Here is a 16567-nt window from a genome sequence, read left to right on the forward strand (position 1 = left end):
ATATATTTCTTATTGCAGTTGCAGGTTTTAATAACCTTAATTGGAAAGAAGGATGGACTAAGGTTTAAAGGTCTAGGCTGAAACTTGAGGAATCTGGTTCAATTCTCAATCTGACCTTGGCTTTCAGGGTACATATCAGCCTATTATTTAGGCACCTTATTTTTTAAGATGCTGGGGCATTCTTACACTAAATTTTGTAGAGCCTAATTCATTATACAGCATGCCCCCATGCTGGCTGCTGAGATACGCAGGCTTTCACACACATGGATCCATCAGCAGTCCTGGGCCAAGCAATTGCTTGATCATGAAGTGTGGGATAATTCCCAACTTTCCTAGCAGTTATATTCAGCCTTAAAGCTTATAGGCTGAGGTCTCTGGAGCAGGTTTAGGGGTCTTGTAGTGGGGTTTCCATGTTCCTGTCTGACATCCTCCTTTTTGCCACAACCTTTTTGGCCAATTGTCATACAAACACAGGTGACAATTCTGGTAAGGGACTTTGCTTAGCTGCCACCCCCAGAATGGAGGCTGTAACTTCATGGCATTAATTCTTCCAAAGGAGATTACCTATAGTCAGATATTGGTACTAAACTTTTTCCCAGTGATGCTTTTTTTTTATCCTTTTCTTGAAATAATAAATATGTGTTTCAGTTTGATGTTTCTCCAATGCTAAAGACCTTTGCTTCCTCAGAAATGTGAAGGGAATAATCTCCTTTTATTTTCAATTGGATTAAATTCAGCAGAGAGCTTGGGAACCCATCTCTGCAGCATTGTCTCTTATCAGAAAATGGCTTAATCGTAAAAGACATCACGTACCTCAGCTTCATGCTTTGCACTGAATCAGGCTGGATCCTGTTACAAGGTGGAGAGTGAGGAGTTTCTTTGACTAATAGATTCTTTCTTATTTACTTTGCTCTTCCTGTTCACTTATTTCCTAGGACTGTGGTGGCCTCCTGTCTGAAGGGGACAATCAGGGCTGTTACCCCCTGGATGGGCACATCCTTTGCAAGACCTGCAACTCTGCTCGGATCCAGGCTCTGACTGCCAAGGCCAGCACTGATCTCTGAGTATCAGCTGTGACCCTCCCCAGGATGCCCATTGGGGGATATTGCACAAGCTTTGCATGATTTCTTTGCAGCGTAGGGTCTGAATCTCTGTTATTGAAAAAAGAAAAAAAAAAAAAAGAAGAAAAAAAAGTAAAACTGGAAGGCCTTGGAACAAGAGGGCAGTTTGAGAGGCCATGTTCAGACTACCCATGACAAGCACCTAATTTAGACACAACTGTTCAGTAGGGCAGTGAGTGAGTCAGAGCAGCTGCTCTATCTGCAGCTGATGGAGTTAAGGGTCACAGCACCTAAGTTGTCTGCCTGTATAAGGAGGTCTGAACATGGTCCTTACTATGCTTCTGTGTTTGATTCCTAAGTACATGAAGGTAGAGGGTGAAGGATGGCTGAAGTAGTTATTTCTTTCAAGTTATTTTGAGAACCTGAGCAGCTCTCATTGAAGTCATAGGACTTTAATATCTGCTGATGACTTTAATAGGCTCTGTGTCACCAGCAGAAGTAGCTCCACTGTCCTAGAAGGTGTGAGAGCAGACCCAGCATTAACACAAACAGTGCAACTACAACTGTACTGCACCTGAGTGTAGGTGTGATCTTGTATCTTTGGGACACAGATTGGTCATTTCTTAGGCCCTTACTTGTCTCCATTCCTTCCAGTTCAATAGTGTTTTTCTTTTACTCATGGAAGTCTACTTAGCTATTGCATAAATTTATTCAGTAGTGATGCTTCCAATTCACAATGTATGAGCAATCACAGAAAGATGTGAGCTTGCACACACTGTACACAACACACACACTACACACTCCACACACACAACATGCTTTTGATTTACCAGAGGCATAAGTCAGTCATGTCCCTTGAGAAGATGTTTAAGGGATGTGGGGCTGGAAACACATTTCTGAAATCCCAGTGGTTAGAAAAAGATAAAAATGACTACATAGAACTGCAGTGCAAAGTGATGCTCAGAAAAATCTTACGCCACTCTCTCATACAGCCCATTCTAGTGGGACCACTGGCAGTGTTGTTCTCTGGGTAGACATTCAGGCAATAAAGTCTTTTTCCATCTCCTGTTATTGCAGGAGGATTTTCCTTCAACAGTAACAGGGATTGAGTAACAGGGAACAGTAACAGGCTTTGGGATGATACACATTTCTCTGATGTTAACACATGTGATCTGCATTTTTAAATTTAAAAAATAAAGTCTTGTTCCAACAACAGCAAAAAAGATCATCCTAAATACATGTTCAGTTTTCATCCTAAGAAAGCTGAAGAGGGTATTAAGCCCTTCACTATGCCATTCCAGAAAGCAGGCAATTTTTTTCCTCTTCCATTTTCATCCCAGCCACTTTTAACTTGCCTCTGTGAAATTCATGGCAGTAGAGTGCTGGGCCAGAAGCAGCATTTTCATCTTCAGTCCAGAATTTATATCCCAAGGTAAATAAAACCTGGGCACAGATAATCCTTTTTTTCACATGATCATGGGTTTAGGGTTTCTTTGGGTTTTTTTAGTTTGGTTAATTAAAAACAAATCAAAAAATTAGAAATCCATGGCATTCTGAGCAGCTATAATAGTCTTGTTCATGAAACCCATAATAACTAAGGTGCAAATTACATAGTGAGGGAGTAATTTTCATATCACTGAATTGACATTAATATCTTATTTGCAGATGTAATCAAGGAAAATACTTTTCTTTGCACTTAAATTAAGAAGCAGAACTGAAACAGTTGCAGGCTGATTGACCATATAAGTGACAAAATCTAACTTTTCAAGAGTATGTTACAAGATTTTTTCATGCATCCCACTGAAGAACAATAATAACGTTGTGCTTTCCTCTTTGTATCAGGCTTCTGTTATAGAGAATAATTATATCCACTAATGCTGAAAAGAAAGGTTAGATGAGCTGAACTGATAGGAAACGAAGGAAAAATTTTGATGGGATACTGCAGCTCCTGCATATGGTGCATTTCTTTTCAGTTTAGCACTAACCTTTCTGGAAGAGCACTGTGATATTCAGTAGCTTCAGCTCTCTGTGGTAAATTCAAATACAGAAATACCAGTCTGAAACCTCCATTTCTTACATGGTTTATATGTTGGCAAACTTCACCAGTGTCAGGGAAGTTTCCCAAAATTCACAGCTTGAAATGAATCCTTCTTTGTAGAAGGGTGGCATCATTGAGCAGACTTCCTTCACCACCACAGGGGCTATGCTGAAGCAGTTTGACTTTTTATACTGGATTTCTACCCTGGCCTGCAAGAATGTTACTGCCTCAGACATAAACAGATTTTTTGGCACCCTGGTTCCCACCAGGTTCCACCTGGGCTCCTGCTCCCTGAACTGTGGCATGTAAGGTCCTTCTGAGCTTGCTTCTTGACACGCAGTTTGCACCACCACCAGTCCAAAAAGCCTTGCAATACTGAGCAAATCTAGTTTGAGCTAACACTACAAAAACAGGGGAGGTCAGTGCTGGGATACAAGCACAAGTGATCATGTGATGCATTTGGGTGCAGAACGAGCCATTCATCAAGCAGAAAACCTAGTTCTGATCTTCCTTATTCTTGTGAGTGTTAAATCAAGTGGCTGATGAGACTCTCTGAGTAACACTGAGGTAATTGATGGGAACAAGCTGCTGTGCCTTCCAGCAGAATGTGGCCTAGGCTAAGGACTCAAGTTCAGAGCCTTTGGGCTTTTTATGGCCCTGCCATAGGCTGGACTGGAGCAAGTCATATGGTTCCTTGTCTTCTGCCCTCTGCATGAGAGAGCTTCTTTGCAGTTTCCCAGAGACATTATGGGGATTAAACTAGTCACAGACTAGCACAAAATACTGATTTCTGGAGCTTTATTTTCTCTTTCCAGAAAAGTTTGCTGGTATGTAAGCCTGGGATTCCAGCCCATTTCAATGCATGCGGCCAGCCAGGAGATCCAGCTCTGAATCCTCTCTGTTATGAGAGTGCTGTGGTGAGTTGGGCTGGCATGCAGGGAGGTGACAGCCAAACTTTTCAAGCATTAAATACTTCATGGGTGAAGTATGATTGACAAAGATTGAAGTGTTGATGTTTGAGGTGCTGTGGCTGGTTTCTAGACCTGACACATCTGTGCAAAGGTACTATCATGGGAGTTTTTTAACCCCTAGACACCAAAGCCATCTGCCCGTTGGAAGGAGGTTATGTGTGGTTTTGTTTTCCAAAATTGCTATAAATATATTTGAAAGATACAGTATCACAGAGGCTCTCATCACCCACATGTATATGGAAATCTCCCTGCTGATGCTTCAGGATTTAATAAGAAATGCTGGTGGGATTTATCTCAATTGCACTGCAATTAAGAACCACTGGGATATGGCTTCATCACAATATTTATCACATATTTATAATATATCATGTTTATCTGTTCCAAAGAAGGAGTCATTTTGCCAAAGAGACATTGCTTTTCTCAAGTTGGACCTTCTTAGTCATGACAAAAATTCACATCATCTGTGGCTGTGGTAATGTCCAAACAGTTCCTTTCAGAAAGAATTGGAAGATCACCCAAACATTTCTGTTCAAGTCTGCAGTTTCTGCTTACGCTGCTTTGTCTTTGTCTAGCATTTGTTGGCAAGTTGGGCCTGATCCCATGATTTGTGTGGCCAGACAGGGCCCAGGATCAGGTTCTAATTTAGCAAAATATTTAAGTTCCTGAGGTTTGTTTAAGTGCAGACTTAAAGCCATTGCATGGTGTAACAAAAGCCATTAATACCAGACTGGTTCTTTATCCCCTGATCATACAGGTTTGATCTGGGTAGGATGTAGGCACAGTTAAATTTCTATCAAATTGTCCAGAACACAGGAAATCGCTCCTGTGTCACCCTTATGCCAGCTGCAGGAGAACACCACAGCTGATCAAATGTAGCATTTGGATGGCAGGAGGTTGAGTTGTTACAAGATGAGTGCTTTGTGTTGGGTGGCTGTGACACCTTCCATATGTCACAAGTAGCCCTACAGTCAGATTTACTGTATCTTTGAGCAATGGCTTTAAAGCTCTCTACTTAAACTTTCTCCAGGAGATTGGGTTGCCTTGGTTACAGCCCAGTCCTCAAGCACATCCCCAAGGCTAACACTAGTATTTTGTGAATGTGATGGCTTTATTGTCCCTTATTTTATTCATTGAACATTGCTTTTAAAAACAGAAAGCCACACCAATTCTTTAGCCTATCAGATAACACACCTTTAATTTTGGTTTTGGGAGGGGTGTTAATATTTTAATTCTTAGATTTTTATCCTGGCTGCAAAACACTTGGGTAATGACTTAATCATAGAGGTGTGGGAGTACCAAAGTGTTTGTCACTCTACATAATAGTGTTCATCCTGATAGCAGGAGTAAGGCTTTCACAAAACACAGGCCTTAAATTGACTTTCTGCCTGTCAGCAAAATGTGCCTGAGAAGAATGAAAAAAAAAAAAGTGTCTTTAAAGAAACAGTGGTTGTTAAAGAGAATATGCCACAAGTCTGTCTGAAATCTCTTTGGACCTGTTATAGCTTCTGCCTGGCTTAGGTTTGATAAATGCTGGTTCCTTTTGACTTTGGGAAAGTCTGGAAGGCAAGGGATAACGGGACCCAAGAGAAGGCTCTTGAGAGAAATCCCATGTCAAGGATAAATGTGAGACACCTGGTGCTTGCGCTGAGTGGCTCAGAAAGGGTTGGAGTTGCTGGCTGGTGTCTGATGGTGTCTGGTTCCTGCAGTGGGGTCACAGTGGTGATTTGCTGTTTGTTCAGCAGCCTGGGTGGACAACACCTCGCACAGGTTCAGTGCTTCAAGCTGGAGCTCTTGGAGAGGGGTGCTGAACCATCCCACTGTGGTGAAATCCCCACAAGAAAACACCAGCGATGGTAACTGAGGGTTTGTTGTGAAAGGAGGGCAGCAACTGCTCCATAACCCAGAGGTTAGTAAAATACAGACCAAGAGAGCTGTGAGAACACTATTTCCAGTTAGAGCTGGTTGCAATTTTACACTAATTACGTGATAGCAGAAGAGCCATTTTTTTTAAATGAGTATTCTCTCTTTTTGCAGTGTTACCCTCAACTTTTTTGGGTGTTGTTTTTGCTGTTATGATTAAAATTATACTGAATTTTTATCTAAATAAATTTCAGAATTGTTAACAAATATTTTTATTTCTCAAAGACCCATGTCTTCTTTCACATTTGTTTACAGTTCTTGGGTTTTGTTCTTCTGGTAAATTAAAGTTTCTGTTACAATTTTGAAAACTTCTTTGGATAAAAATTCTACTTAAAACCAAGCAAATGTTCTTGGGAAATGGTTCAGTATTGGACCTGGTGAAATAAAAAATAGCTTTGAAACTTTTCACAAGATATTTTTTCCCTATTTTTAACTAGTTTTGCTAATTTTGAAGTCGCTGTTTCCTTTGTTAGAACAATACAAGTAATGTGACCCTTAAAATAACAGTGTTACTTCTGTTGGATTCATTTTTCTTATCCATCTTAAAGCCATGGAGTGGCTGGCTATAGGGACTGCCAGTGTCTTTTTCTGTGGCAACTGCAATTTTCTTCTTTGTTTTTATCTTGGGGTCTTTTTCTGTTTGGCATTTCCCCTTGAAATTACTAAAGAATATAGGCACATTATGGCAACTGCCATGAAAATCAAGAGATACTGATTGAACTTCATCTCCTTTCTGGGCTTGGGAATGGCAATTTCCTTAAACATTTCTAGAAATATTACCAGTCTCCTTCAGCATTTCTAGATTGAATTTGCAACAATTGGTTGCCCAACTGGCATTTGAGGCCTGAGAGAGAACAGACTTTACACCTGTGAAATTATAGCATTTATCCAGCATCTGAAAATCTAAGAGAAAAAACGTAACCTCAGTAGGTTTCCTGGTGGACATTGAGGAACAGCTCTCACTTCAGCCTGGAAATTATCTGCTGTGATCTGAAAAAATCAAAGTTCTACCCTTGCAGAGCAGTCTGGCATACACACACACACGTCAGGTGTTTTTGGGGCTCTAACTGAGTAGAAATACAGGCTGCAATATTCACTGTTGCTACTTATACTGCACTGGGCTTTATTCCTGACTGCATGTCCCTGGTTTCTTTGGCTTCATGTAATGTGTGGAAGCACAAGGTTTATCACGGGTAGCAAGAGTATCCAGTTAAAACTTTCTTCTTTTTTTTTTTTTTTTTTTTTGCTCTTCGTCCAGTATTCTCATCCTACCTACTAGATGTTTTACAAAACAAGGAAGGAAACAGAAGCCCCAGTGGTGGCATAACCTTTACATTTCCAGGGGTTAGAGTCCCTCCCCAGGAACATCACACTTGGGGTGTCTCTGCTTTTCTGCCTCTGCCTCCCCTTGTCCACAAGCCTCTCTCTTACCCCACTTTTTCCGTGTCCTCAATGTGCACTCATCTTTGCAGTAAAGATGGTTTCTTACTTGATTCACCGTAGTATTGTGAGTCTTAGCTAGTAGTTGGAAAAACTTGTTCAGATCTTTAATCAAGTAGTTTTGTGCGTCCTTAGTATCAGTGGCCTGCCATATGGATATCAAACAAAATTGTTATAATTATTGCTTTTAAAATGATTATGAAATTGTGCCTTACTTTTTCAGTCGTATTTAACCATGTAATTTAGAACCACATGATTGCAGGGATTTATCATGAAGAAATATGTTTGAAGGATAATTTGTTTTTTAAATATTTTTTTCCTCAAAAATTATTTTATTAGCTTTTCCACTTTTATTTTTTTTCCTCCAGTTATATTCCTTTAATATGTTTGTGTAAAAGGGCAGCCAGAATTTGCATTCGTGAGAGACAGAAGATTTTATTTGGTCTTGTATGTAGAGCTTTCATTTTCTTTTATGTTCCTTCAGGAAAATTCCTCTCTCCCCAATTACTCATACTGAGATGTCTTTAAATGCAGGCTGACCAGTATGGTTTTTTTGTTGCTGTTTAATTTAGTGTGTGGTTTGCTTTGTGGTTGTGGTTTTTCTTTTAATTAACCAGATATTGGGTGCTGGGGAGGCATTGCACATTAATGCAAAACATTAATGCTAATTTTCACAGAAAAGACAAAATTAGAGTTTTTCCCTGTCTCCAGTGCAGTTTTGTTGCTGCTCTGTGTGCAACACTAATATTAAGCCAGACTGTAAAGGCTAAATACTCAGAGTGACCTACTTCCATTCACCAGCAAGAATCCTTTGTCAGCTGACTCCTGTTTGTTTGTTCATTTTTAAATGTCAGATTACAGAATGAGCATCTCCTAAAGATGAAAGAAAACAGTGTTTTCATGTGCAGGAAATTTGGGGTTGCAGTAACAGAACATTTTCTTTGTGAATTTGGATGTCATGGTGTTTTAAGCTCCTGCCTGGAGCCTAAATCAATTTGGCCTCTCATCCAGTTCATCTAACTGGTGCTCCTAAAAGGCTGCAGCCCTGCAAAAGCTCATGCAGCATTTTGGCTGCCTTCCCTTGCTCCCATTTGGTACATATTTGCACAATTTAACTGAGCTTTTCTTTCTGCTGAAGGTCAGATGCAAGCGATACGAAACACTAAACTTTATAAACAAGCAAAACCATTTCAACCACAGCATTTTGGACTAGAATGGATTTTTAGGTGGCGCACTGTCTGCTGGCCTTTGGAGAGGGGATCCTGAGACTGCATTGGACTGGAACAGGAGGCAAAGCCACAAGCCTTGTTTTTTTTAATAAACTACTTACAGTAATCCATCTACACAGTTTCAGCCTCACACTTCAGAAGAAGCTTCCAGTAGCTATGCACGTACAGGCACTTTCTCTCTTGCAGAAAGTGAAACTTTCCCAACCAGAGTAAATTTAACCTATTGCATAAGATGCTGGAAGTTGGTTGTTTTTTTATTTTCCTTGGGAGTCTCACTGTAACCTCTGTGTGCAGAAGATGAATAGCTTTTCTTTTTCCCCCTTTTTATTTTTTTTTCTGACAAGATTAGATGCTGCATATTGATGAGCTAGCATTTCAAAGGTCCGTGGGGCTTTGGAACATATTAAGAATCTCTGAAGTTTAATATTCACCATGTTTTAAATATTCAGAAGGAAAAATCTGCATAAAATGGCTTTTGATAAATACGTTCTAGGGATTCTTTCTTTCGATCTTACACAAGCACTGTGGGGATTGTGGCTCTGCCAGTTTTGTTCCAAAGTGTCTTTTTTTTTTCAGCATTTCAGGATCATTTTGGTCCCATTTGTACACCCAGTACCATTCCTGAAGTCTGTTACGGTTTCTAATGGGATTGTACAGCAGGCAGATGGATGTGACCAAGAAAAAGGCTCAGCTGAGCATTGGAACGTCTGAATATCTGCTTGGGGGTTCCCTCCTGCCTCCAGCTGGGCACAGCCAGCCCTTTTCTGTGCCTGCTTCTTGTGATGGGGATGGGATGAGTCCAGTGGTCAGGCCCGGATGAGACTTTTCTGCAAAGGTGCTCTATACCAGTGGGGTTTTGAGATTGGGAAGGGCAATATCCTGGGTGCAGGAGCAAAGCAAAGTGTCATTTGATGCATCTCAGATCTCACAGGGCAGTCTCCCCTTCCTTGGAAGTCTCCTTGGTGAGAATCTCAGCAGTAAAAAAAGTGCCTTTAGGAGAAATCCTCCCCTGGGTATGCTCTATTTCTCAAGCTCTTGAAAATCCGATTCAAGCTTTAGATGAGGAGGATGAGTTGCTGGCTGCAAAGCTGCAGCTGTTTAGCTGTAATATCAACACGTGTCCTTACCCTCTGTGTCCCATGGTACATGCCAGGGTGTTGCAGTGCTTTGGTCCCTCACACCCAGCCTTGACTTTGTCGCACCAGTCCCTGTTGAATCAGTGCCTGGTACTTGTTCTCAGGACCGCTCTGGCTCAGGCCACGGGCACCTCAGGCCTCTATGCAAAAGGTGGTGCTTTCAGGTTTTACCTTACAAATAAAGCAGCCCTTTCAAACTCACCTTTCTTCTCTTATGTATTCTTGACAGAAGTAGGATTTTAAATATTTCATAGTATTCTTCTTTCTTCTTCCTTTTTGCCAGATGCCTTGAAAACATTGTCAGATTACGATCTGGGGGGGGATCAGGATCAGTTTCCTTTCCTTCTTGATTGCATGGTGTAGGTTTGCAATGAGGGTTTTGTCCTTTTTTCTTTTGTTTTTGTTTTTTTTTTTTTTTTTCTGTTAGTCTTACAGAACAGATGCCTTCATTTTATGCAGAGAAAGATTGTCTATGATCAGAGCTAATCCAGGATGGCAGGATTGGACTCCCACAGTGAAAGCTAGAAAAGTGATTGCAAAAGTATTCTGTTTCTCCTTTATTAATTGCACAGGAAGTTTCCACCAAAGGCTCATATAGCCCAACTGGCCTATGTAATAAGTAGCAGGGCCTGTAATTACAGTCTGCCTTCTGATCCTATCTGTGCTCTGACTTTCTAGGCACTGCAGTTCTATTTACATCTGACTCTCTGTCACCTTTCTAAATTTTTGATTGGTCACTAAGGGAAGGAGAGCACGAGCCATGAGCCCTGAGAGGTGCAGTGAGTATAAACGAGGGAGTCCTCCTCCCTCTCAGGTGTCTGCCTGATTTGGGACACAGAACACAAGGAACAGGAGGATTTTACCAGCCGTGCAGCAGAGGAAGTGGGCTGCCTGCCAACTGGGTATCTTTCAAGACCTCGGAGTTCTTTATAGGACTGGAAATTTGAACCTTTTACAGGTCTTAACTAGTGTACTCTCCTGTGAGATAGTTCATCAGCATTTCATTGCTTGGAGCTGTTCCTAAAGGATTTGACCTTTCTTCTCTGTAAGATTCAAGGTTTTATGGTTGCAAAGAGATCCTGCCCCATATGGCATGAGGAGGGAGATGGATTTGGCATCGAGCAGAAAGCTGTGTTACAAATCCTGGTATCAATGTGGACAGCAAGAGGAACTTGAGTGGGAGGGGGAAGGCAGTGATTTACACGTGGCTCAGTACCAGGTTCACCAGCCCAGAGCACCCGCGAGCACAGCCTCAAGCAGGTGAGCTCCCTGGGGTGTCAGTTCTGAGACCTGCAAGAGAATAATGGGCTCCTCATGGGAGTGTTTGGTGCTGGTCACTTTACAGTGATCTCTTTTCTCTTTGGAAATATGCACTAAACCTTGGGTAAAGCTACAGAATGGTGCCCCCCAGACTTTTTCCTCAGGGCAGACTCCCAGTGCTATGTTTGATCAAGAGGAATGAAAGCCATTAGGCAAATACTGCACTCTGCAATAAAACCCATTAACAATCTACTATGGATACTTCTAATGTCCATTAAACTGTTACACAAATTGTCCCTTTTCTATAGCCTGCACTGTTATTTCATTATTTTTAACCTGACTTCTGTTTAAAAAATACCCCTCCATTATTTTTTTTTTTTGTAACTCTGCTTCTAAGAAAGTTGATGCTTTAAAAGGGAAAAAAAAAACACCCTTAGTTTCAAACATGGGTTTTTCAGGCTTCTAAATTAATAATTTCTACACCTGACCCAGTTCCTGCAGCTGCCAAAAAAGAAAAGAGAAAGCTATTTAAATTTCTCATAGAACCATTTATCTCTTAAAATATGCCAAGGCAATTTGAGGTGGGGGTGGAGACTCAGCTATTTATCTCAGCAGCTTGATTTTTCTCTTTATGTTTCTAACTGTCAGGGGGAAAAAACCGGTAGGAAGCTATTCTTGGGCTATTATTGATGTATTGTGTTGCCATTATGCAGGATGTCTGCTTTGCTATATACGGAAGGACATTAATAATAGCCATCTCCCCTGCCCCCACCCTCGGTTCCTCTTTGGGAAGATATGGTTTAACTGGAGCATCTGCTGTGTTCAAATTGCTGCTCCTTTCTCCCCTTCCCCCAGTTCATTCCCATACTAGTTTTAGGAACCAGGGCTAAGAAAATAAGGAGACATTATTTTTGCCATTTTCCTGCCTACTTCTGTGGTTGCTCCAGACAAATAATTTCCATGCCCTGTACCTGTCTACCCTTTTCCTTCCCATGTACTGCCCCTGCTTTCATTTTAAGTTCATCAGTGCAAAGAAAAAACTCTTTCTTTCTGTCTTTTTCTCACAAAGGCTGGCTGGCAGAACAGGCTCAGCAACAGACCTCTGATTTGTTATTACCCAGCATTTCATATCCACAAACATCGGCTTCATTATTTCCAATTAGCAGGAAAATGTATTCCCATTCCCATCCCTCCTACCCCTGGTTTAAAACGTTGTTATGAGACTTTAAAGGGTCCGTCTACTCGTTTAAAGACTTGGATGCTTGTTTTATTTTTGGAAGCAGAGTGTACAGTGAACAGGAATAGTTTGATGTTTAAAAAATAGCCCCAGTTCAGCATTCCCCTGAAGTGCGGGAAGTCCTGTCTCCGCAGGGCTGTGCCAGCAGCGTGACAGCCCAGAGAGCAAAGCCAGCTTGAAAAGGAAAAAGAACTGGCCTGCCCCACTTCATCTGTGAGAAGAGAGAGGTGAAAATAATAAACGTGGCAAGAAAATAAAGGGCAGAATTGCTCTGATTTTTTATTTTGATGGCTGTTCCTATGTCTCCTGCTGATTTTGTTCCATAGTAGCTTTGCTTATTCAGCATTTTTGGTAATCAGGACCATGTGCTTTTTCAAGGTATCATTATTTTTACTTTTCATTTGTTGAGTTGTAGTCCTGCCCTGGTCCCCATAGGGTATGGAACCATTTTGGCTTGGTCACTGAATGAAAATAGGAGCTCTGGCTAGGAGTGCTTATCTAGAATTTGGAACCAGCAAATGCAATAAGAATATTTTCCAGTCTGATATAGAGAAGTTTTCAAAATAGGAATTCTACATGGGAGGAATGCCTTCACTGGGAAAATGCTTAGATTTCAAAATTAAAGGGAGATGGCCATTCAGTGTAATTTCTCATTGCTTTTATAATCTTTCCTGGTGATATACAAGGAGAAAATTGACACCTTCCATTCCCTAAACTAAGCCAGAGCCCAGCATCTCCTCTGCACACTATTTCTCCAGCTCCAGCTTTCCACACTGCTGCAGCATAGGAGTGAGGAAGGCCTGCTAAAGGGAGCAAGGTCAGCCTCATCCTCTCCACAGCCAGCACTGCTCCCCATGGTGAGTCTGCGTCCAGCCTAGGGCTTGATCCTGCCTTCCTAACGTGAGTGTTTTGCCAGAATCAGCTGTTTTCTCTCTGCCATTAGCTATGGGATTGTGTGCAATGATGAGGATTTGCAGGGAGGGAGGAGAAGATCCTGTTCCAATTAGGCTGCCTTTGTGCTAATGTTTCATTCAGGGCTGCATGAGATAAGAGCAGTTTGCACTGAAATGCACAGCCGGAGGTTGTAGTTTGAGTTTCAACTGTGTTGAGATGGTACCCATTGAAAATCCAAACTGGAGCTCTTTTTTGCATCTGCCAGTGCTTTACTGACAGCTCTGTGTGGGCTGGAAACCCATTTCAGTTTTGCAAATGGACGTTTTATGCCTTGTCCCCCAAGTCTGATCTAGTTCTTTGCTTTATCCACCTAAAAAGGAGTATTTCTAATGTGCCTAAGTAGCTAAGCTCCTGACAAGCATCTCAACAGAACAACCAGCAAGGTGACAAGTAGGCTATTGACAGAGCTGCCTTTACAAAAAGTGTATTTCACTTTCTTCACTGTGTGCCTTTTCAGAGACCTGCTGTGCTCCTCTATGGGCAGCAGAGAAACAGTCCCAGTGCTGAGCAGGGATGGGAACTAGGAGGGTGATGGAGAAGAGAAGCAAGAGGCTAATGCTGAGCATCTGTTCTCCATGGGGATAAGCAAAGCAATGGCTTATCCCACCAGTGCAGCTTGTCTTGCTTTACACACCCTGTTGTCTGGTGGGCAGCTGTTCTGTTGCAGAGGGACTTGGGTATATCTCCTCAAAGATCTCTTCCTAATCAAAACTCCAGAGTCATTCATATCTGAAGAATTTATTCACTTAATAATGTCTCTTATAAAATCTCCATCACTCATTTTTTTATATAATGCTAGAAGAGAAAATCTGAAGGTGAACCAAAGTTTGATTGGTGCTACAGTATTAAAAAGGCTAATATGCTCTCATTTTCAATCCTCAAAATAATATTTTAGCAAAATTTTCCCTGCTGTGATCAGACAGGAAACGCAAGGTGTATTGGAAATGCAGTGAAGGGAAAGATTTGATGTTTTGATGCTCTGAACTGCACCACTGTGACTTCCTCTGCTGTCTCTTTGGAAAGTGAGAACTGAGTATTGGTAAAGGTGTGGGCAGAGCCAAGCAATGCCTGGACTTTCTCTCATAGTCTTGCTAGAAAGGATCTGCCTTGGTTAGACATCAACTTCCTTAATGGTCCTATGCTTTTCCATGCCACAGCTTGTGTTTTGGGCAGTCAGAGAGCCTGGAGAGCAGCCTCCGGTGTCTTCCCTCTAGTTAGTCAAATGAGAGACCCCGGGTACTAATTCTGCGTTTATTGAAGTCACTTTCCAGAAGAGAACAAACAGCAGAGGTTTGTCATGTTTCAGAGACCAATCTCTCATGCTGGCTTTACATGTGGGCTGATACAAGGAGGTCTAAACCTCCTTGTTTGGAGGTTTAGACACATAAGTTATTCCAGAAGGATTCCTCTTGGCTACAGGCCCCATGGAGAAGCCCCTAAATGCTGGGAGAGTGATTCAGGTCTTTCAGACTGCAAGGAGGAAGTGTCCCCAGGAATGTATTTGCCCTACGTAGCTGCCATGCTTTGGCCTATCCCTGCCAGTTGCAGACCTGTGTGCTCCAAGGGCTCACCGGGGATGATCTGTACTGGATGTGCAGTAATTCACAGGGGTTTGAGGTGGGGTTTCAGCTTCATGGTGGTTGTTGGCTTTGCCCATGAGATGGAGAAGGTTTTGTGTTGTTGCCTTTGTTGCATTTGGGAGGGGGCATGACTGGCCACTCTCCTCCTTGTCCTGTCAGCAGACAGAGGCTCTCAGTGGTGTGGGAAGCATCTTCCTTTTAAATGTGAATCACTAGCCTAGGGATCTGGGCAAGGGGACGCACAAGGAAGCACATCCTATATGAGGAATGCTTCTGCTGCACACTCTATGCCCTTGGATCCTAATGAAGTAACATTACTTGAGCTTTTAGGACTGGTCTCCTGTCTGTCAGAGCTTGGGGGTACCAGAGTTTTACTCCTTGCTGAGCAAAAGCACTACCCAAGTCTGTGGGGGGCCTAATCCTGCTGCCATTGGAATCTTCCCGATTCCTGTGACTTGCTGAGTGCACCTCCTGTGAGCTGCTGAGTAGCCTCCCTTGTCACTGACCCATCAGGCCACTTGTCTCCCTCACTGACTGCTTCCAAAGGGCTTTGAGGGCACTCAGGAAATGCAATCAGCACCTTACAGGATCGATCTGCTAAGCAATAAATGAAGTTTTTTTCTCTGGTAACTTGTGTGCATGAATTGAAAATCATTTATTCCAATTTGTTCTGAGGACAGATGCAACATATACACATTTTCTATATTTATAAATATATATAGATATATATATTTTGTTCTCAGCTAGTTACCTCTTCTAAACTGCAATTTTCAGAGCAACCGGCATATATTTTTTATTCAACACATAAAATTACTTTTTACAGTAAGAGAATGAAAGCTGTTTTAAGCATGTGTTTTCTGTATTTTTATTATGCATTATCCAATTATATTGAGATGTATTTTCCTCTTTACTCTGCTCTTCCAGTTGTTATCCTTTTTATCAGTTATGCTTTTCAAATGTTTTGTAAGGGAAAATAAATATGCAAAATCGCCAGATGCCTTTTTTCTTTGCAGAAGAAGTATCACAAATGCTTTTTTATTACATTTTACCAATCCAATAAACTTCTTATAAATTTCATTTTTGTTTGCTAGCGTGTGAAATTATTTTTTCAAGTTGAATGGTATTTACTTTCTCCCAGCCTCCACCTGCAATTATGCTTCATATCCTTCACCTTTTTCTATTTTAGGTTCAAAATTTCATTGTATGGCCCTTGAGCATACCTAATTCAAGACTCTGTTTTACTCTTGGGTGAAGTAGGGATGCTAAAGTGTCCCAAGAGTGGCTCACCCCTGTCATACTGACCATCTCTTGATGAACTTTGCACTGTTGCTAAAAATGTGTGCCTTTGCAGTAGAGAGCACTCCATTCCTAACCCATGCAGTAATCTGCAGAGTTGGGTTGTATAGGAAGGTGTCCACAAATGTTCTCAAATTTGTGTTGTGATGGGGTGACAGCAGAGTCAGACACCTTGCTCTGCAGCTGGATGAAGGAACATTATTCAAACTGTTATGGGGAGAGTAGAAATAAGTGTGGTTAGCAAAGCCTATCTCTTCTAGAAACTTGTTTCTAGGCTGTCATTGCAATAAATAACCAGGATTGTTCCCATCTGCTTAACAAATATCACTGGTCCCCACGCAGGCTGACCTCCACCTCTCCAACCAGAGAACCTGGTGCAGCACCGAATGCTGTCCCTGACAGAAATGCTTCATGTGGTGGTGAGTCCAGTGTATCCCGGTAAGCT

The 16567-nt window shown here is 41.7% G+C and overlaps 1 protein-coding gene across 19 annotated transcripts in view; it reads left to right on the forward strand.

Annotated features, from left to right (window-relative positions):
• Positions 1 to 15903, forward strand: part of LPP (LIM domain containing preferred translocation partner in lipoma) — a 334843-nt gene extending 318940 nt beyond the window's left edge. For all 19 annotated transcript variants that reach the window (XM_068200654.1, XM_068200660.1, XM_068200643.1 and 16 more), the window contains one exon: positions 936 to 15903. In XM_068200654.1, the coding sequence (XP_068056755.1) occupies positions 936 to 1064 (129 nt within the window). In that variant the 3' untranslated portion in view covers positions 1065 to 15903. The remainder of the gene's footprint in view (positions 1 to 935) is intronic.
• Positions 15904 to 16567: the final 664 nt, after the last annotated feature.

The sequence above is a fragment of the Anomalospiza imberbis genome, chromosome 10 (assembly GCF_031753505.1).
Source record: "Anomalospiza imberbis isolate Cuckoo-Finch-1a 21T00152 chromosome 10, ASM3175350v1, whole genome shotgun sequence".
Classification (NCBI taxonomy): domain Eukaryota; kingdom Metazoa; phylum Chordata; class Aves; order Passeriformes; family Viduidae; genus Anomalospiza; species Anomalospiza imberbis.